General features: G+C 39.9%; 2 protein-coding genes across 2 annotated transcripts in view; one reads left to right on the forward strand and one right to left on the reverse strand.

Moving 5' to 3' along the window:
- tubgcp6 (tubulin gamma complex component 6) overlaps positions 1–1,542 on the forward strand; it is a 28,810-nt gene extending 27,268 nt beyond the window's left edge. Inside the window, exon 25 of the mRNA XM_071493773.1 lies at positions 711–1,542. Within this exon, the coding sequence (XP_071349874.1) occupies positions 711–802 (92 nt within the window). The 3' untranslated portion in view covers positions 803–1,542. The remainder of the gene's footprint in view (positions 1–710) is intronic.
- A 173-nt stretch (positions 1,543–1,715) lies between these two features.
- appl2 (adaptor protein, phosphotyrosine interaction, PH domain and leucine zipper containing 2) lies at positions 1,716–20,842 on the reverse strand. Its single transcript, XM_071493807.1, has 21 exons — positions 20,686–20,842; positions 18,950–19,048; positions 17,994–18,053; positions 15,956–16,027; positions 14,899–14,986; positions 14,538–14,579; positions 14,391–14,449; positions 13,812–13,958; positions 13,310–13,392; positions 12,986–13,138; positions 10,450–10,638; positions 10,304–10,346; positions 9,995–10,051; positions 8,632–8,726; positions 6,896–7,051; positions 6,629–6,681; positions 6,227–6,401; positions 5,107–5,143; positions 4,819–4,974; positions 4,674–4,721; positions 1,716–4,293 (listed from the first exon to the last, which is right to left on the reverse strand). Exons 1-21 carry the CDS (start codon positions 20,740–20,742, stop codon positions 4,162–4,164), a joined length of 2,001 nt encoding a protein of 666 aa, XP_071349908.1. The 5' UTR covers positions 20,743–20,842; the 3' UTR covers positions 1,716–4,161.
- Positions 20,843–22,745: the final 1,903 nt, after the last annotated feature.

Consider the following 22,745-nt stretch of genomic DNA (forward strand, 5'->3'; position numbering starts at 1 on the left):
GCATCATTATTATTCATTGTTATTAGGATATACATGTATTTAATTAAGCAAATTAAGAAAGTATAACATGTAGATTTTATTATTACAAGCTACAAGGCACTTAATGGGTTGCCATATTTTATAACATTGACAGAGTTTGTTTTTTTAAAACATATTAACTTGACTCTAAATGTGGAAGACTAATTAAGTTGTCTGCCATATTTAAATGGTTTTCTTTATACATTCATTGTGCGAATATCGCGTTGGTTTTTTTGTTTGGTTTTTTTGTTGTTGTTTTTTTTTACAGTAATGAGCGATGGGGAAGCATAGATTTCTGAGGACGATAAGTAAAGCATCTGCTTTTAGATTAGATGTAATGACTTTAAAAATAAAGGTTTGAACTTTAGAAAACAAAACCAAAAAAAAAGCTATGGCTTAAAGTAGCTTCTAATGACTTTGTGCAAATCTGTCGCATATGGCAGAAACACTAAGATAGATTGTGTGTAGTTGTATTTTCTCTGTAGTATTTTGAACTGAATTAAACAACGCCAAGTGTTGTTTAAACTTGGCTGTATGTGTTAAAGCTCTTCCTCCTTGTTGTGATTATTTATAAATTAGTAGATGATTAGTGTTGCACTTGTTTTGGATAAATCAATGTTGTTTCCATTTGCTGCAGCAGTCTCTCTGTGGGGAGAACCCAGATTTATCAAATGTCTCTTTTCTTTTCTCAGTGGTGACCAAGCTGGTGAATCGGGGCTACCAGCCTCATCTCGAGGATTTCCTGCTTCGCATTAACTTCAACAACTACTACAAAGACTCCTGAGCTGAGTGCTGGTGCATGTGTAAGCTGTATGTGAGCTTAATGTCACAATTTCACATTAGACATGCTGTTTGTTCAATACGCACCGTTGTGTACCATGAGTGTTGATATTTTCAGAATCCTTTCGAACACAATTTATTACATACTGCAGATAACTGTATTTCAAGTTTTTTCTTGCCTTAATTTCAATGTGCAAAACACATGGAAAAAACCTGTACTGTAAATTAGGGCATGGATTTGGCAATCAACCCACATCAATGTGTGAGATTTGAACTTCATGCCTGTGTGCTTGATTGAATTAGACTGCTTCTGAAGTTTGTATGCTGCCAAAGGTTGTAAATGAGATGAAGCTAAGACTTGCTGTGATGCGTCCCGTGCTCAGGTGTGCCTCCAGCTGTGTAGAAATTAAATGTCAATTATATGTAAATACTAAAGGGAAATGCTTTGTTGAATAAATGCTCTATTCTTTGGTGTTGATCTTAAAAGTGCTTTATTGATGTAAAGAAAAAGACAATTTTTACTTGAGTAAGAAAAAATGACTTATATTTATTAAAGATTGCATGTTAACATTGGTTTTAGAAAACTAGGACAAATGAAGTGCAAAGCCTTATGGGTAGTGGATTCTGTCAACTTGTGCAATTTACATAAAGACAGGGCAAGGGGAGAAAATGCATTCCTTGCTATAGTATGGAAATTAATTTTCTACACCATGAGTACCAGTTTTTCCTGACGGTGCATAACTTGGAAAGCAAAAATATATCAAGACGTGTAAGTGTAATGGTCCGCAGCAGGCCGTATACAGTAACAGGATTTGGTATTCTTTACTTGGTGGGCTAGTTGCAGAAACTCTTTTCACAAACTGAGACATCAATCAAAGGACAAACTGGAAAAAAAACAAATACTTTTCTCGAAGCTTGAAGCACGTGCTGTAGTTTTATTAAAAGTGTGAGTGAAGCGTCTCAACCAGCACCACAGGAGGGAGGGTAAGAGTCTTTTAGATGGACACATTTTTCTTTATAGCATCAAAAGACCTGCCAATATGCATTTACATCAGCCAACAGAAAGAAAAAAACGGTTAACAGGTATGACTTGAAAAGTTTGACATTTTGGGAAAATTCTCACTACCAAGTCTCTCAGGCGCTGTCCCGATAGTCGGCCCAGGTCCTGGACTGTTTCTACCCAGGCCATCTAATCACACAGTTCACACAGATATTGTGATAACATAAAAGCATTAGAGTATTGATATGCCTTTCTGCTTACATATGCATTCCCCTGGATGCTGTCGGCAGAAATCCAATCCCTTCAAAAAAGTTACATCTGACAAGAAGTTTCCTGGACCCAGCTCAACTTAGTTATGTCATGTATCACCCACTGATGGTGAATAAGTCCATTTTCAATTAGCTTGTGCAACCAGGCCTCACGTAGCGTTTTTATCTTCTAGCAAGCAAATTATTCAAGTGGCTAACGACTAAACAGGCGTAACATCTAGTAGCTACTGTGTGTAAATATTTTTTCTAACAACTTTGTGCTGCAACCCACTCTAATTTAGTTGTGTACATTTCAACTAGGCAAACATCTGCTGGTGCAACCGGCTCTTAATGGTTGCAGTCAAAAAATAATCTCACACATAATTATCCTCTTAACTGTGAATTGCTTAAACTGGCTACTATACAGTTAATATATCAATCGTCTCATCTGTCTCCCTGTAAGACAGGAAAAACGCATTTCCCCAAATGTCAAACTATTCCTTTAATTATCACGAGTAATCCAACATGATCACATGAAATATCCACACTTTATACTAGTTTAACATTTTATACTTAATATGATTTCTGCCAAGAGCTCTGGTGTAAGAGTAGAAAAAAGCAAACGCACTGGTCAACACAATGCAACTTTCACGATCAACGTCAAGTCCGTGGCTTTGACCTCGTCTGAATCACACAGTACAAAACATGTCATATTCACACAGCGCATCACAGGCTTTCACCGTCCACCGGGATTAGTGTCATAGCTCAGACAGGTTGAACTGGTATGAAACCGCACTGGGGTCCAGAGAGGAAAGAAAGGAAGAATTTCACAGATCAACTGCTTTCACGTGTGCTTTCTCTTCTGATTAGCATTCATATGTATGAGCAAAGAGCAAATTGCTTTTCAATGAGTATGTAATAACCCACTGATCTGCCTGCATGTGTTATAGTAACATTTCAGTGGATTTTTTTTTTTTTTTTATTTTATTTTTTTAGTATTACAGCTCAGTGCTCAGTGTAGAGGTTTGAATCTCCTGCAGAGGTAAAGGGGGAGAGTCATAATTTAATCATGCACGGCATCAAGCCTAGTATATTGACTCAGAAAGCTTTTAATGCAGCCGACTGATTAAACATCATATAGACACGCGGACAGATCATATTTACACAGGTTTTCAAGAAATGGAGCTCAAAGTAAGTTTTAATTGTACTAAAGAATATTTGGGCTGCTCGAGGAGGACAGGACATACAGATCATCTTAAGACTTGATTTGTACAGTCAGTGGAGAACTTTGTCAAAAATGACGTTAATTCAGTTTTGGTGGGAAATCTTAAGATAGCAAGTCTGAGTAACCTCATGGTGCAGAAAGAGCAAAGACGTTAAGTCTAATCGCTCGTCCACCGTCTCCACTGCTTCAAGTCACATACGCTCACACACAGTAACGATAATAACAAGCAACACAACAGTCACTGCTCTGCAGAAGAAAGGAACTAACGTTATTTAAACTATTTTTTAAGACCTTCATTGACTTCAAGCTTTCAAATTTCTCAATTAGTGCATTCTGTATCAATTAAGTGTTATTAAACCGATATAAACCATGGAAGTGCAATAACTTTTTTTGTACATGACTAATAAAAAGTAGTTGCATGAGTCTTGCATACGAGTGTACAGGAGTACAGGAATAAACTCTCCAAACAGACTTCAAACTATGTAAACCTAAAATAAATGTAAACCTAAACTGAAGCAAATGATTCACCACCTTCACTTAGATGGCTGGGGATATTAGAAGAAAATGAAACACAGTCAGTACCTATAGAGTGTCCCTTTTGATGAGAGTACCACCCACCGTGGTGGAAAAACAAAGACAAATCTCCAAATCCAAAGACCCATGCTACAGCTGGACCGCAGAAAGGTAGATTTAATAGAGCATCCATCACCCAAAGTTTTCTTCTTTTATCACAGAAAAAAAAATGGAGATCTAGTAACATGGTAAGTGGGAGTGAACTACACTCTAATATGGGTGTTACAGTTAGGCCTTGGAGGGGTCATGATGAAAGCATCCAGGGAAAGTCTTCTCTCCTGGGTGACTGTGGTCCTTTTTTTTCGTCCTGACTTGTACTAGGCCTCAGACTCCAGGTCCTCTTGTCCTGCTCCGTTGGTCATGTCACCCGTCTCAGGCTCCAGCAGCAGGAACTTGCCATCGTTGGTAAGCGGCATGTTCTTCATCAGCTGCGCCAGAGCCTCAGGGTCCTGGAGAAAAAAGAAAAAGAAAAAAAACAGAGTTTCTGAGTCTAGCTGAGTATATGTGTTTAAATTCCACAACGGGTGCCAATAAATTTTGAATGTACCTACTTTGTAACCTTTACAATGGAGGCTACGGGAGGTAGATTGTAGACCAACGCCCTCTAACGGCCGTGTTCATTTATCTCTCAGATTTACATTTCTCATTTTCACTTCAGTCATTTTGTGTTAAAGCTGTGACTTTGTGTTGTCACAAAACCTAAAACCTAAAAAACCTAAAGATGGCATATTACAGATCAATAAAGGTTTGATTTTCAAATAAAGTGACATAAAATCGCAGTTGTCTAACAGAATACATTTTTCAGTATGTCTCCAAATGATGGCGTTACCTTCTTGGCTTCTGTGATGTCCTTCGCCAAGCTGATGGTGTAACATATCTGTGAATGAAGACAAAAAGATGAACTCAACATCCACTTGTGCGTGAGTCACCATGTTTTCCCTCCTTGCCAAAACGGCGGTGTTGGGTGTAACAACCTTTTCGCCCTCTGTGTTGCTCTCGAAGACGAAGGCGCTGAACGAGGGCTCTCCCTCCTCATCTCCGTCGCTCCAGTCTCTGCCCTCAACCACAAATCCCATCAGCCTCCCGTTCTCTTGGTGGGCTGCAAACTGACACACCTCTCCAAGCTGGAACTGAGAAATGCAGAATGTTGAGGGGGGAGGGGGGGGGGGGGCACTGAATTACAGTGAACATGACTAAGCCTCTTAATAAAAAAGAGAAAAGATTCTTTTGTAAATACTAATTATACCTTTTGTGATACTTACGCTTATTCTTGTAACTTGAGTTTGGGGGTCAATCAACCTATTGTGAAGATAAAACAGACTTTTATATTAGAATTAAAAAACACCATTATGATACTAAGACCTTGAGTTTGATTTGTTTTTGTCAGCAAGCCCGTGGCTCTCTGATCATCCTTAGCAATGAGCAAGAACAGAACGATTTTCTGGCACAATCTCAAACAATGTGACTCGTCCTCAGTGTCTGAGTGAATGCGTCTCCTCTTTTATCTGGGGAGATTGCTCACACAAGGACAAACTTCTTGCAAAATGTGAACAATCACTCATGGGTTTTACAGCAGCTCAACTGTACAGCTTTTTGTGGGATAACCTGAGCAGCGTACAAAAGAGTTCTTTGCCGCACACGTTTACGCTTTGATGAGGCTTCGGCAGGTTCTCGCTCCGAGGTCCCTCCTCACTGTCTTCACCGTCTTCAGAGAGTTATCTACAGCCAGCCCTTAGCGTCCGCTAGCAGTGATAGGCCTCAACTTGAGACGCTATTACAGACAGGTTGGACTTTATAGGTCAGGCTCTCACAATGCCACCTCTTGCGTACAAGAAAATAAAAGCTAACTGCAACACTGTGACTAACACAGTTTAGCTGTACGGTACAACATGTTTTAAACACAATGGTTCCCTATGGTGTTGCATCGTGTGGGAGGCTACAGTATTTCACCACTGCATAACTGTTTATTATCAAGGTCCAAACTAGACTACGACAAAGTTTCAATGTAGTAAACTGATTTGTAAAGACAGTTTTAACCTAAATCAAATCAATATTTAACTATTGTTTAAAAGACTGTGAGGCTGTGTGATGTGAAAACTATTATAAGAATATCACAGAATAACTTCTCCATACCTTCAGTACATGATTATGAAAAGGTGGAATACTTTTGTTCCTGCAATACCGTAACACAAACTGGCCCTGTTAAGCTACTGGCCGACATCATCAGTAACTGAAGCAGTTGTTTTGGCATTTTCTATCTATATTGCACAGAAATTTATGAATGTGTCACCATCTTAATACACTGAGGTCCAATCAGTTGTCTCTGTCTGTCCTTAGAGGTGGTGTTCATGTAACACATCATGAATATGTGATAAATTGTACCTGAGGCTGCTGCTGGTGACCATGAGGTGGGACTCGGTGGTCCTGAAGATGTTGTGGATGGCTCGGGCAGCCAGCACCTGCCTCATGGCTTCATAGATCACCTCCTGATTGTCGCCACAGCGAACCGCCATGGAGCCCAGGAAGCGCACGGCGAATACCTGCTGCAGGAGGGAGTCTGCAGAAAACATCCAAGCATCAGTCATGCTCATAACCATAACTGTCAGCAGCATAAACAGGCAAAGACAGTAAACATGGACCCATGGGAACACTCAAGTAGGAGATTAAACTCAAGGTAGACAAATAAAACAGGTTCAAATGAACTCAAAGAGTGCTTGAGAGAGAGGGAGAAACAGAGAGAGAAAGTGGACCATTAAGTTGCACTTGGATGAGGAAAATGTTTACCGTCACTTTCTGTTGAACAGTCATCGTCTGTTTCTCCAAATGGATTTGTGCGTCTGTCAGGAAGTGAGCACATACACCACAAAAAAAAAAAACAACAAAACAATTAAACTCCAGCATTGAGTCAGACAATTCAGCTTCCTGGAAATAATGTAATAACCACTATGACACCAACTTTCAGGGAATTTGCGCCATCACCCACTAGTACCTCATCCCTGTTTCTCACAAACATGCAGCCACACAAACTTCCTGCTCCAGTTGCCTCCTCACCTCCCTCCGGATCTGTTCTGGTCTTGAAACTCAGAGGCTGGTAGCATGATGTCAAACTGAATGGGCGTCCCAGGGACTATCAGGTCCTCTGGCTCAGGAGCAGCCCCTGTCTTCTGGGAACCACTGCTGGCAGCATGTACACCTCCCGGCTTCGCTCTGCAGGAATGAGATGGACAGACTGAAAATCAGTTTTATCAGTTTTAAGGAATAAACAACCACTGCTCATCAGAAGTTCCCAGACTGAACAACTAGATGGATCTCGGGGATGAATCCTCCTGACATAGGTGTTTTGCTGACTTTTCATCTAGCGCCACCATCTGGTCCAAATTTATATTTTAAATACATAATTTTTTATCTTTATATATTGTTTTAAAAGCTTTTTTTTTAATCCTTTCATTTTTTTTCTCGTATTTAGTCCTATCACTGTGATAAGCCAATGATAGGAAATTTTATGTTGTTGCTGGCTGGACCACTTTGCTGCCAGACCACAATGCACACTTGTTCATCTGACTGCACAATAAATACATCCATGGCAAAAAACTGGAGCATCATAATGTATAGTTGGTTAGCACTTAGCGCTTACACTTCTTCACACAAATGAACTATGTAATACACACTTTCATTCTTACAACATGTTAAACCTTTCTGGTACCGGTTGCTAAAGACCTTTAATCAAGCCAATTACTACATGTACGTCACCATGACTGCTGAAGATCAAAAAACAAATTTTGGAGCTCAGTTTGTAGCTGGGTTTGGTTCTTTACGATGAGCATTACAGCCTCACAGAGCCACCAGCATGGCTGCAGACTCAGACAGACAGTAGACATAGTACGGATAAAGGTCTAAGATAAAACATTAGCATAGATTACTCTACAGTCATCTCAACAACCGAATGAGGGCACACGGACACATTTCTTTGTTCACGTCAGCTAAAGCAGGTTCTCAAACTTTTTCACATCAAGGACCTTGAAACTGACCATGAACACCCGTCTGATAAGATTTTTGCTTTAAGATGTTTTATTACATAAAGTGTTTGAAACCCATGACCAAAATAGTCATACATTCTTACATTGTGTTACTTATGGATGGAATTATAATTGAAATAAATTAATTATACCTGATAGCTGAGTGGTTTGAGCACATTTGCTGTGAGCAGACAAGTCTGTGGTTTGACTCCTGACCAGCCTGACTCTTTGCTGCATGTAATTCCCCTCTCTTGCCCCTAATTTCCTGTCACTCTACATTATCCCATCTAATAAAAGCACAAAATGCCCCAAAAAATAACTTAAAAAAAGAAAAAGAAAAGAAAATAACTTACCTGCAGACCCCCACAAACCTCCTCAAGGAACTCTGGGGGTACCTGGACCCCACTTTGAGAACCACTGAGCTGAAGGGTGGCTTACCAACAGTGATAGTGGGGAACTCAGATGTTATAGGAGCCAATATCAAAGAGACAAAATGTCTTTTCAGTGAAATGATCAACACCCTCAGTGATCACAGGCTGACATTTTGTTCCTCAATCCCTCCTGGAGCAAACTGACATTAAGTCATCAAATCTCTGTAGACAGCAAGAACTGATAGATGTAGAGAAAGACATCTTGTTCACAGTGTTACAGAGACATAACTACCACGACTACCTGAGTATTTCACTACAAAACATAAGGGAGGATACAGTATGTAGTGTTGTGGAGGTGGAACTAAGCATCTTAGGCTTTCATGAGGGGGATATGCCTGACCTGTCAGGGTTGGGGGAGCCTTCTTGTCTCTTCTCAAAGCTGGTGATGGGGGTGACTGCCTGGATGGCGGTTTGGTTCAGACGAATGGCCACAGCCTAACAAAAGCAAACAGGGACATTACAGCATCTCTGTATCAGCAGGTCAGTCGATCATAAAACCACAGGTGTGTGTAAATATGTCTGAAACATTTGAAAACATCACTAAGTTTTAACCATGCCTCCAACCAGTTCTCAACATCACCTAAACCTTGGGTTTGTTCTGTTCTATTCGCTGTCATTAACCCCACAAAAACAGCATCACTTCTCCTGGTTTGTTATGGAAACGAAAGTAGTCTCTCTTACTGCAGAGGCATAAAAAAACCTCCAACAACTGACAAAGTAGTCCTTGGATACAATCATTTAAGTTGGATTGTAAAATGAAAATTCATTCTCAAACATAAAATAATCCATTTTATAATAATCCATTCTTTCAATTAAAAAACAAAAACTATCATACACTGTATTACAGAGGCTGTTATCAATATATCAAGGGTTTACCGAAGGGCACATTTGCCCTCTACACCGAGTTGTTTTAATGCATTCAGAAGAAACAACATCTCCAGTGTTCGATTCATTCAAATTACCACAGGTCACGAGGAGAAGAAACGAGACAAAGGAGTGGCCACAGAATACAGATCTCTAACCAGACATTTGTTTGTTTACAAATGAGGAGTCGTCCCACATAAGGAGACAATGAGGGCAAATTTGTGAAACAACAAGATAAAGTAGATATACTGTGTATGAAACCATTCTCCATGAGCTGCCAGCATGTGTGTGTGAATTCTGTCCAATAACAGAACACATACAGCGGCTTCCATAATGTGTACAGGTGCAACACTGTTTGCAAAAAAAATCCTACAACGCTGCACTTTTGCTCCTGAGGTGACAAACATGTAATTTGCAGTTACGTGGTACTGCACCTGTCAGCGGTAACACAAACTGATGATTAGTGCTGAAATCACTAATTATTACTTACTCTATGATAAACTACCAAGTGAAAATAAATAAGATAGAGTGAGAGAGAGAGCATATTTGGACACAGCTATGGTCTGTTTGTCTGTGGAGAATCTGAAGAATAAACATTTCTGTAGAGCCGGGCCTCCTGCAAACATGAAGAATTCTGGGATTGAAAAGAAATGAAGGCAACAACAGACACTTCACAGGAAAGAGGGAGGGCGGTCTACGTGACAGCAGTGGAACAATGCCATCACTCTTTTATGTCTCTTAAAGAATATGTTTCCAATATTGTGTGGCACTAATTAAAGTAAATACACGTCTCATGTTGGGTTGTAGTCTTAGATGTCTGCTGAAAATGAAAAATTTACCTCTGGGTTGTCAGTCAGGTAGATCTGTCTGGAGATGTTGTTCACTGTGCAAATCCACTGAGAAAGAAACAAAGAGATCCACATTAGGACTTTCTCTAGACCTTGGTCACGAGCCGCCTGAAATCACTTGACTGATACCAGCTGTGACAGGCCAGTCAGATGTGTCCGAGCAAGAAAACCAGACATGAAAACCTCACTAATGAGTCCCGACAGCTCCTCCATTGTCTTGTGACAGATACTCGTAGCAGCAGATATCTATGGGATGAAGATGTAGAACAACAAAGATCAAACACAGCTGTTTGAACTTACTTCTTCATACTCCTTTTTGCTCTCGGCTTGCAGAATCATTGACCTGGAGGCATCAAGGACAATGACAATTAAATAAAATACACCCAATATCGCAGAAATATTTGTGCGTCACTCTCATTGCCGGATATGCAGAGAAGTGCACGTACGTTTTGCCGGAGGGGGAGGTTATCTGAAAACAGTAGCGTCTGTCTTCGCACTCCACAGCCATGACGGAGCTGTTGTCCAGGTCCAGCACCATGCCGCCTGCCACCGCCCCGCGTGGCTGACACATGAGGTTCCCCCCCTGGGTGAAGAAGTACAGCCGGTCCCAGGCTGTGGTCACCAGGCCTGTTTTACTGGAGCACAGAGGAGAAAGAGTGGGTAAAGATGAGTGCTGCAGGATATGATTTAACAAAACAAAACGAGAGATCTTTTTCCTAGCTCACATCTGGTTTACAAAGGAAGTTAGAAAAAATAGAGATCTGCAAAAAAAGTCTTTAGTCCTTCTCCCATTAGTTAAGGATATTACAACAAAAATACACATACATTTGTTTAATTAAGATTGGATAAGAAGAAAATTCAAAAACACCTACTGCTCGCTGTCCACCACTGTCATCTGTTGTGATGTTATTTTCAAAGACTTAACAACAGCTATAAAGCATTTTTCAAGTCTGAGAAGCCAGTGTTTTACAGCTGAATTGAAATGAAAATGTATTTTTGTTACAGTGTGTCCTTGGTGTTTGTGTATTTGGCTAAAACTATACCAAAAATAACAAATTTAACTTTTATGTATTTTTCTGCAGTAATGTTGAACAAACCCAAAATGTTGAAAATGAAAGAAAAGTAACATCTAACTGGCAGAAACTCAAACTTAACAGCATGATGGAGAGAGGGAAAAAACGTTGTGTATTTTTCCTCCTGAACTTTATTGCCAAAAAAATGAAGATAATGTACAAAACTGTCCTGTATCAACAATCAGTTCCAACGTGCTCCAGTTTGTTTTGCATGTACAGAAGTTGATGTCTCCTAGCAACACTAGCTCTCAGATGTTACCACTGCCATGGCAACTGCTTAGACGCTGTTTCAACAAATATGTCCAAAAACACTTTTATCCTCCTATGAAAAATGGAAAACTATGCATAACGGCTCAAATCCAGAAATTTCAGTTTGATTATCACCATTACTGCCTCTCTGTCTTGTCTGATAACAGTTACACACAAAATGCTTAAACATTTGAACGATTTTGCACTAACATCAAAATGTCCATCAACATGTCATCACCTAGTATAAAAATCTACCTGGTGCAGTCACAGATGTGAATTTCTGATTGAAGCCTATTTTTATAATTAATCATAAAATCCTACTGAATTTGTTGTATTTTCATGGTATTGGGACACATACCTTTGATTATGCAACTGTGTTCATGACCTTTATCAATATGCTTCTGTTCATGAACGCTAATCTACCAAACTGAAACAAAAACTGTGTGAAGTTATGCAGGGCTCAATTCTTGCGCTCTTGCTATCTTTTTAATGTAAATTTATCATTTTGTTCCAGACAAAACTGTCTCTACCTGTCATTGATAATAGCACTGAGGAATTACTGATTCATAGAAAATGTATTATACGCAGTGAACCTAATTCCTCAGTGTAATAATTCATGAAAAGTTGAACCACAAATGTCACATTCAGTTAGTCTGTAGAAATGTAACGGCTTTGTCTTTTAGCAAATACTACAGTTGTATGCACTTGTTTACAGTAATGTTACATTTTACACCTTTGATCATAGAGGTATTATGTATCTTATTTGAGTCGTCCTCAATCCCATTTGATCTTTAGAGCTATCATTACAAAGCTAATTTGTTTTGGTTTTGAATTTGTCTTGGCTGCAGTAGTTTATGTAAATAAATTATCATAAATAAACAAATAAATAATAATAATAAATAATAAAAATAAACTACAATGGAAATGAATCCTGAGTCACTTCATTTCAGGATAAAGCTACATGTTTATGACTCATCTGAATTGTTCCTCTGTTAATCCTCTTTTTCGTACATTCTGTTTAAAAAAAACATTCCCAAATAAATTTCCTTTCATTAATATCGAAGTGTACGGCTCACAGTGACTCAGACACTTAATATTGAGAAACCAATCGAAACAGCGAATGTTCTCTGGACTCAGCTCCGTCTGACAAGCGTTTGAGGCTGCTGCCAGTGTGTGTCATTAAACAGAATGGCATTCTGAGGAAACCTTTTCTCTGGTGTCACAGACATTTGTCAAAGACTTTGGATGTATATGAGGAAGAGACAGAGTTTGACAGCTTTGACATTTCACTAAATCACATTGCGGGCTACGCTGCAGTTCTACCCCCTGCAGCCATTAAGGAAGTTTCCCTACTCATATATCCACTCTGCATTAAGCTGACAGCGCACGCTGTCGACATGTTACCTGAGCCACCTTGTCTGCTGTGACAGATTTATTGTTTACTGTGTTCGTGCATATTTTGAGAAACTTCTGCTGCGCCAGACTGAAGCCTGAAATGTCACATATGTGAAATGAGGACAGTTTCAAAACTTGTTCCTCTGCTGTTACATTTCTTTCTTCTCAAGACACCACTTAACATACTGACGAGCTACGAACGCTACATGAACAGAAAGTGTCCTTGGGTTTTAGTTAGGGCCATAATGAGTGTAATTAATCTTACTTCCTAATGTTGAGGTAGCCAGCCTTCTGGATAAGTGTGCGATTGACAGGCTCAGTGTCCTTATCTGGCATGTAGACAGTGTCCTCCACAGACAGAAGCTCCCTCTGAGATGCACGCATGGCCTCCGCCTCCGCGTCCAGCTGGGCCTGGATACTAGACAGGAACAAAGTTTTAATAGAGGCTGAATCCATCTGAACTGACTTTCAGAAAGTAGATTAGGCATTAAATTTGCAGAGCATACCAGTAAAATTATTTCGGTTTAGGATCATACACAAGAAGCAACAGTACTGCTGATAATGATAATTACTGTTAATGAGTGCTTACCTTTGTGTCATGTTGGACACAGAGGAAAGAAAGCTGTCCATCTTCTTTGACACCAGCTCAATACCTTTCTTGAAGAAGCTGATCTGAGAGTTAAAAGATAACAGTGGGTCATTAATTTGATATTTTGAAATATTTAATGTGACAGAAATTTCTAAATAATCACCTGGTCGCTTGTACAGCTGCAACTAACAATTATTTACATGATCAATTAATCAAAACCCCATGGTATTTAGATAAAACAGTACATAGGGAAGAAATTTACATTCAAAAGAAATAATAGCTAGCTAATATATCCTGTCAATCAACTAATCAATTTGTCACAGTCAATTAGTTATATATATGTATATATACATGGGTTGTGTATACATACATACACATACACACACATACACACACATACACACACAAACGTAAACTAAATCTGTTCCAGTGAGGAAAACACTTCTCTTCCTTAAGTGCTGAACTGATAATGATGTCAGTCAGTGGGTCAACAGCTCAGTACCTGTGCCTGTGTGTAGCCTAACATGGGTTCAAGCATAGCTACTCTCTTGCGATACTGCAGGGCATTGAGGGCGCAGTAATATTGCAGTGAGGCCTGATGCTGCTTCCTTCTGGTGTAAGCCACCTCCTTCACCAAGTCTGCCTTCAGCTGTCCAGACAGGAGAGGGTTAAACATGCAAATATATAAATGTGCACGTGTCCAGCATACACAGGCTATCAAGCTCTGTACACACACACTTGCAGATATGCAAAAATGCTCCTACTCTCACAAGCAGACAAATATACAACCCAGTCGCATGATCTTGTACGACCAAGAAGACACATTCGACAGAAGCAAATAGCAGAGGAATCTTTTCTTTGTGGCCATTACAGTGCATAGTGTTGCTACAGTCTCACTACGACGGTGAGGCCTGGCAGTGGAGCAATATCCAATTCCATCTCTGTGTATTTCAAATGCTTAAAAAACACTCCCACTGCATTACCAGAGCATTACGGCAACGTGATGCCTTTTACAGCCTCAGATCAATGCGAGAAAAGCTCCATTAGTGAAGCTGAGAGAGCACTTCCCAGTCAGCACTACCTTCTCATTCTCCTTCTTCTTGGGCAACCGGCTGTACTTGACCATAGCTGCCTCATGCTCTGCAGGAGAGGAGAGAACGGCCGTGAGGATCAGACAGTAACTACAGGCTGTAATTGTTTCCTGAAACTGGTAAAAGTATGAACTTACCATCAGTGGCGATGCCGAATATTTCCTTCAGTGTGCTTATCTCTGCAAAATTCAATGTTCAGCAAATCCTGTTACAATATCTACAACAGATCTACATCTAAAAAATGCATTATTGCTTTTTAAAGTTGTCCGGTTGTACAAAATGAATCCACTGGATTTTAGAGTCGTTAAATAATTAATTTGATAGGTAGCTTTGTTCTGAAATATTTTTGTTCTACTTATCTACTCAAATAAATAAGCCCTTTACTTCAATATGCAGATCAAATATACAAATGTATTGTGATAACAATAATGATAATAACAATAATATACCAGAAACATATTATGATAATAACTTTTGTGCATGTGTGTGTGGTCCTACCTGTGAGGTCCTTCTCTCGGAACTGGATCAAGGGGAAGACCATGCTGTCAGCCATCTGGTTGGCCAGCTCGGAGTGGAGCGAGTTCAGCTGGACGAGACAAAACAGATAACACGAAAATATCAAGTTGCTGCACAAGGACGCTAACAGAAGACGTATCCCCGCCAAACATCTTGAGGGATTACGGTTTATTTTAATATGCACAGTGACATTTGCTGCCAGTTATTCCTGCAGGAAGATGGAAAGTAACATTTTCACTGAAATGGGTGCATAACTGCAGACAATGCCTCTGCTACATCATAGAAAGCCCATATTGTGGAATGGAAACACTTGGTGAGGAGAATAATGATAAAAAAAACCTTCTGTTCACTCTGATATTGGAAGCAGGACCACATATCGCACACACAAGAAAACCCTGCAATAATTCCTCATGCTTATCAACAGCTACACTCCCAACGGTTCAACAAGCTGACATCCACTTTAATCTGAATTATTTCGCAAGTTCCAAAGTTCACAGGATTAGGTGCAGTAGTAGGCCTAATTCTCACTACGAAATGAGTTCTCCTGTGTACACGACGAGGTAAAGGTCAAACAAACAATCAATCTGTGTCCTCTGAGCATATGTGTGTGTGTCCTGAATCTTGTTGAGTGCTGACTGGGCAGGCTCACGGGCCCCCCATGGCTGAAAGTGACAAGCCCATCTGTTATATCTATATACCTGAGCCTACGCACCCCTCCTTCATCTATCCATCGATCCACCTACTGCTGCCTCCCTTCATCCATCTATCCGGTGCGATAGGCATCATATCCACCTCGTCGCGTCAGTAGACAATCAGTTCTGGTCTTACAGGGAGGATAAGGTCTTTTAATTGAGGTCATTTTCACCAGCATGCTACAGGAGTGCAGGTGCAATATCCTTTGTAACGTGATTAAGAACCAACTACTGACTGTGCAGTAGTTTATCATCCCTCTGTTCTGCTGTGGGTGCGCACACACACACACACACACACACATGAATATACACACATTAAACAACAAAACTGCAAACACAGGCCTCACCTCCCCTACAGTTTTGGCGAAGCTCTGCAGCGTGGTGATTACCTCTTCATCACCTTTTCCAAGGGCAAAATTCTGGACAGGAGAAGGAGGGAGGGGAAACAAGTTTAGAGCACGAAATAGCATAATGTGGCATTGAGCTATCTTATACTAGTGGCTAAGAAGTTAAAAATGACCCTGTTCTGCCAGGATATTTGGCACATCGCTTTTATGGAGCAAGTCCAGAGATGCTAATAAACCCCATTCTAAGATGCTGAGTTTTAAGCCTTGTTAAAAAGTACTAAAAAGCGCATCTATTACAGGTCATTGCAGATTTTTTTTTTCTATCTGATATCCGCTCTGTGATCCAGAATGCATTCCAGCAGTCAGCTGAGCCACATATGTTTCTTTTTCAGCATGGTTTAATAGAGCTGCTGTGTTGACTTCAGCAATTAATCTGTCTTAATTTATTGTTTGCTACATAACAAAAGGTCCCATGATAGATTACTAACAGGGAACCACCTCTACGTCAAGACTCCCTCATGCACAGAGGCTTCACAAAGACACATGCAGAGATGAGAAATGACAGACACATGCATTCAAAGAATCAGAATGTCATCAGAATACATGTTGGATTAGGTTGATGGTGAAGGGCATAGGTTTGGTTTCAGCAGTATATAATAATTATATTTAATTACAATTAAAATTACACATACAGTTCCATATTAAAGGTCCCATACTGTACAAATTAGATCTGTGTTTTTTTGTTATGAAGCTACATAAACACTGTGAAAGTATCAAAAACCTCAATCTGCAGAGAAATGCAAACAGCCTGTAGTCAGAAACTGTTCCTTAAAACAAGCCGTCAGGATGTCCATAACTTTGTGATGTCACAACTATACAGCCACTGCCCTCATGCCCCCAGCACAGCCAACCAAGACCCACCGTGTTGTTTTAACTTTATTAACAACACAAAACTATCATTCTTTCACTGAGCAGCTACAAGACAGAGAAATGTCAAGGAAACGCTGCACAATCGTTGGATGTCAGGAAGCCAGTGTATGATTGAACAGCTTTCCTAAGGATAGTGACATTAGAGACCAGTGGCTAAAGGTTTTTATTCTAGTGGGAATTTGACTGTTTTTGTGGCTCTTCTCAGCACTGACTGAACAGCACCATTTGCATTTACCAGTGAGTTTTACCAAGCTACAGTAATGGGCCATAATCACTCAGATAAAAGTCAGCCAATCAGAAGAGAGGCTCACACACCAACAACAAAAACCCTGATCTTGCTAGAGCTCCAGAGAGAAGCATTAGAGGGGAAATGTGAAACTATAATGACATAGGTTTCAGTATTTCAGTACAAATATATCTTCTTATGGATATCAAAACTTTGAACAAAACACCATGAAAGTATAAAATATGGGACCTTTAATCATTAGATAACAAAAAATTAGAGACACTCTAAGGCTCTGAATGTAAAGTAAAAGCCCTGCCTAAAATCATATTAGTTTTTGATAATGCTATAAAATGTTTTATTTGCACTATTAAGAGCATTTTGTTCTTTGCTGTAGTGTCTTGTCCTTGGCTGCTGTATAATGTGGGTGTATTTTTAGGTGAATACTGTAAATAATATAAATATTACTTGAAAAAGAACACTGTCAATACCTTTTTTTCATCCCTAAGTAGTGTCTGCAGGTATTACTTTCAGAATGCATATGGCTGTAACATCCTTAATTTAAGTAGGCCAGCCTGTAAGAAGCCCGAGAAGCCAACTCTGGGCAAAAGATGGTCACAAAACACTTGATAAACTACTTGTTGCAGCTTGTCAAGCTCACTGCTTTGAGCAAATGGTAATAACTGAATGTGATTCTGAAAAGCACATCAATCATTTGTGTCAATTATTATCTTCCCTTATCTGAACAACAGTGACTGGGCAGCTCAGATAACAACGCTCAGATGGACTGCAGTGAGAAAGTTACACTGAAACAAGAAAAGAGAGAAAGGCAAAAATAGGACTTTGACTGGAAATCACGCCCTTGATGATGGTACCAATACTTACCTTTTTTTCATAATCCAGAAGTTGCTGTGAGAGCTGCTCTGTGGCCAATCCCATCTCACTCTGTATGGGAACAGATTGAGGGAAAATGCTAAATGATCAGGGTGGATAATGAGGGTTTTGTCCTTAGCTTCTACATTTGTCATTCTCTTTTCAGACCTTGTAAATCATGAAGGAATAATAGGAAGTGACAGGACAACAGGTGAATCATGGTTCAAATGAAAATTCCTTTGAGAAAAAAGAAAAAAAACAAAAGGTGATGGGTCATATAAATGCCAGCTCTACCAGTGAGCTGTTATTGGCTCAGAAAAGGTCTGAAGTTATGTTACATAAATTGTGCATGCCTTCAAAAAAAAAAAAAAAAGCAAAAAAAAAAAAAAAGCATTTATCGTGACTGCAACATTTGAGTGTGTAGGTGTATGAGACACTATCTACAGCAAAATTAACCCACTGAAGAAATTGTGGAAAAAATTGGTTAAAGGCAAAAAAAGGTGTCAGTTAAGTCACAAAACTGGTTAAAACGGTTTCTCAGCTTCCAAGCTGCACCTTCGAACTAAAATTCTGTTGTTACACACGTTCTTTCTAAAGGTCAAGAGTGAACTTCCACGTACAAAGGTTTCCTCAGCTGTTTCTATAAGAGCCCTCAGTACATTAAGTTTCATTCTTCAGTTTGCATGTGTGAGGTTGCAAAAAAGACTGTTTAATATCCTAGTTTGGCATTTGTCTAGTCGAACAGCCCAGAGAGACAGCACCACCATTTTTGGTTCAGTGCAAATCAGAACAATACTCTCTTGTAGTTCAATAATGCAAATGTTCAACCTAAAATCAACTTTAGTCAGGCAAATAAAATGGCTCCTGTTCAAACTCACACACAGCAAAGAAGACAAAGTGTGTGTGTGTGTGTGTGTGTGTGTGTGTGTGTGTGTGTGTGTGTGTGTGTGTGTGTTTGTGTTTAGTACCTGAGCTCCAAACACCCGCTGCATCGACTGTAGTAGCTGGTTGGTGTAGTCTGTGAGCATCCCAGCATCTTCCTCAAACACACTGAGCAAGGAGCGAGTCTGCCAGACAAAAAGCTTGATGAATAAGATAAAGGTATCTTCACATAAGACAGGACTTACATACATGTAAATACATTCTCTGGGTCCTGTGTTTGTTTTCTGTTTTGTCATGTATTTTATTAGACTGAATATCCTTAGGATCTGAGTCTGTTCCGGTGGACAAACAAAGCAATCGAAAGACATAATCCTGGGCTGTGGTAAATTACAGCAGCATTTTTCACCGTGCTCTGACATTTAACTGATAAAAAAAAATCTATTGATCCAATAATCAGGAATATAGTCTGCAGACTAATCAAAAATGAAAACAGCCTTTTAGCTCATGGCTGTTAAGGTGGAGCTGAGTATAATCTGTTGTAGCAAACATTCCTGTTACTCATCTGTTGGACAAAATGATAGTAAACACCACACCCACATGGGACCTAAGTTAAAAACAAACATAAACAATGTGAGCCAGGTTTGGCAGTAACCCGTAAGTCATGACAGAGAATTATTAATAAGAGCATTGGTGGAAGTTAAGACACACAGACAGAAATGAGGGTGGCTGCAGTTACTGAAGTGCAGCTTTGAAGTGACACTGAAGACATAATGATTTTACTGCAGGGAGGCTATGCAAACTGAGGAAATCCTGTCTGGGTGCAGGTTTCTTTTTCCATAAACAGGTGCAGCAAGGCACAGAGGAACACACCCACTGGCTTAAGTTTGTTCACAGCTCACTCCACTTGACTTTCACCACAGAGTGGCTGACAGTCCTGTCACACTGACAGTGAGTCATCTGAAATCATGAGAAACTTTTCTCCCTTTACATTTTAGTGCAGGGCAGCACCGGGGCCCATTTCTTATTAAAAATTCAAATAACCTAAGGACATTTCAGGAAAGACTCCAGCACGGGCTGCACTTAAGCAGAACCACCAAGGAGGTCAGCCATGTTTAGGGAAAGGGTGATGCAACAGACAACAAAAAAAATACAGGCTACAATAGATGTGCATACTAACAAGGGCTATCCTGTATTTCATTTTACCCCCACTGACATCAATGCAAGAGGCCTGGTGAACAACTTTCATACTGCGTTTCAGACCTGTAAGCATCTGCTGCTCACTGGGGACAGCTACCACTGCCCTGTTGCAGGCTATTGACTAATTCCAGGGGAGTCTGATAATGGAAACCCCTCCCACGTCATGTGAATCAGGCCCAGTTTGATTCTGATCTCAAAATCTGGAAAATAACACTGGCAAATTAAAGAAAAGCGTGCAGGTGTGTCCTGGTTGAGCTATGTGGTCGCGACATCTTCCTTACTGATATGAGTTTGGATGCGCACCAGAATATGAGCTCTGGCAGAGAGAGGAAAGCCCTGAGACGAGCGCGACTTGTGTAAATACAACACACTAACACCAACAACGCCGATGGTTGTGACACGCTGTATAAACTCCAATACTGTTTACAACAGGGGAGCGCAGCCACTCCTGAAAGAGGATTAGATTCCCACAACAATGTGTCAACTGAGAGCTGTCATCGACCAGTGGAAACAGACCACATCGGGAACAGGATACTGCCTGGGTGAGCAAGCTAACTTCAGCGCTCACTACGCCTTTCGTGTGACGGCGGAGTCTGCGGACGTGATATAGCCCCCGCAGGCCTACCTGAGGACTGTCCTGCAAGGCTTCCTCCAGGAGCAGTTTGTGATGGACGGCCGGCATCTTGTTAGCGTTGGAGGAGAAGGGAATGGGAGCTTGAATTATTTAGAGCGCGGACTCGGTTTCCCAGAGATCCCTGCGCCAGCGAGAGGAACACGTAGGGGTTGGAGGCGGGCCCAGTCTGACCTCATCCAGAGCTGTTATGGGACTAACTAGTGACCGGTGAAACAGCCACGACGGCTTGACTCTGAGCCGTGTGACTCTGTGTGATGTTATATTTCATCGGTTTATGTTCCGGAGATTAAATTAGTTTTACTGCCAGTTTTAGAGGAAGGCTGCGTCCAACGTTTTACCATTTTAGTGTCAACAGTGACCCCATGCGGTCCCAAAAAGAATTGCACAGTTTCATTAAAATAAATAAATAAATAAAAGTTTTATTCCTTGACCTAAAGGTTGAATAGGATTGAGTCTTCCGAGGCATTTCAACAGTAGTGGAAGAATAAAGTGGCAATACCCAAACACAAGAGTACTCCACTGCAATTAAAAGTTCTGTATTCAAAATGTTACCTAAAAGTACAGAAATATTATTTGGTGAAAATATTCTCTCCTTGTAGAGGCAGATTTGCCTCCTCTATTGACATATTTTTTTATTATTACATTGTAATCAGTAATGAATTAATGTCATCAATTAAATGTAGCGGATTTAAAGCACAATATCTCCACATAAAATATAGCAGAGCAACTGAAAACAACAAGTAAAGTGAAATTGAGTTCAAAATGTGCAGATGTGTCTGAAAATGGAGCTCATAAAGTCCACAGTAACTGTAAAATGACATATAATCATTTGAGAATCTGTCTTTTTTTTTTTTTTTCCAAAATAACTGCCATAATAAAACACAATTCCTTTATGGAGGAATTATAAAGTTCTGATGCATCCTTACACACCTTTTCCTTAAAAAAAGATTTCATCTCAATAATGCGATGACCATGTAATTGTATTTTGCAGCCTATGTAGACTAGTACAACAGTAGTTTCAGTCCAAAAGTTTAAAAAGTTATTCAGTGTACAACAACTGAAACATAAGAAAGCAGTAAATACTCAGGTTTAAAAAGCTCGAACCAGCGAATGGTTAGCATTTTTACTACATAAATGGTGTATTGATTCATTTTAAATTAGCAATGGATATTTTGTCAGTGGATTAATCAGCTTGATTGTTTCAGCGCTACATGTGTCTACTTTGAATGTATTTCTCTCCACGAGGGACATCAAAAGTATGATAATTTTACATGCATAGATTTGCCATCAGGACCTGTAGACCTCTGTAGATAAGATCACTAAAATGTGAAATTAATGGATGAAAACATATGCCATTTAAGATTTGACTACTTTATAAAAACTCCTGGAAGTAAACATCTTCCAATTCTCATCTTGTTTTGCCTCAGTCATGATAGCCAATTTATAGGCAGAGCATGAGATGTACTGAGTAATGTTGGAGCTTCCGGCTCTCTAATTACTTCACCCTTCGTGCAGATGCTGCATACATCCGGAAAAAAACCCCTTCGCTGACTGATCCCAGCCTGGATGATAAAGTGAGCAGTCACCACGCTGTTGCTCTCCATATGTCAGATACTCCAGGCAACCACATTCTCTAATGCCATGCTGTCACTTTTATTTTCATGTAATCTGATCTAATTTACACCCACCACCATACCGTATGCCTTGAATCCATGGTTACAGCTAACAGACCTAAAATTCTGTCTAAATGAAACAAATCAAAAATATCTGCCAGAAAAACAGAAATATCAAGTACAGGCATGAATATGTAGCTCACTTAATTTCTGATTGTAAGATGGCATTTCCTTCTGTTTTATAGTCAACTAGTATTAAAATGTTTGCCTAAACTGTCTCAAAGATTTGGCAGTTTAGTCTTGATTCGAGTGTATGCCCCATCTAGAAAAGAACACAAATTCAACTCTTTGTTTTACTTAGCCTGATCCAGTTTACTAATAGTAACTTCATACTTACGTTGATACGTTTTTATGTAAAGCCTTTGGTAAAATAGCCTG

This window comes from Trachinotus anak, unplaced genomic scaffold (assembly GCF_046630095.1).
Source record: "Trachinotus anak isolate AG129_WGS33_773 ecotype Australia unplaced genomic scaffold, CSIRO_AGI_Tana_v1 ptg000002l, whole genome shotgun sequence".
In the NCBI taxonomy this organism is placed as follows: domain Eukaryota; kingdom Metazoa; phylum Chordata; class Actinopteri; order Carangiformes; family Carangidae; genus Trachinotus; species Trachinotus anak.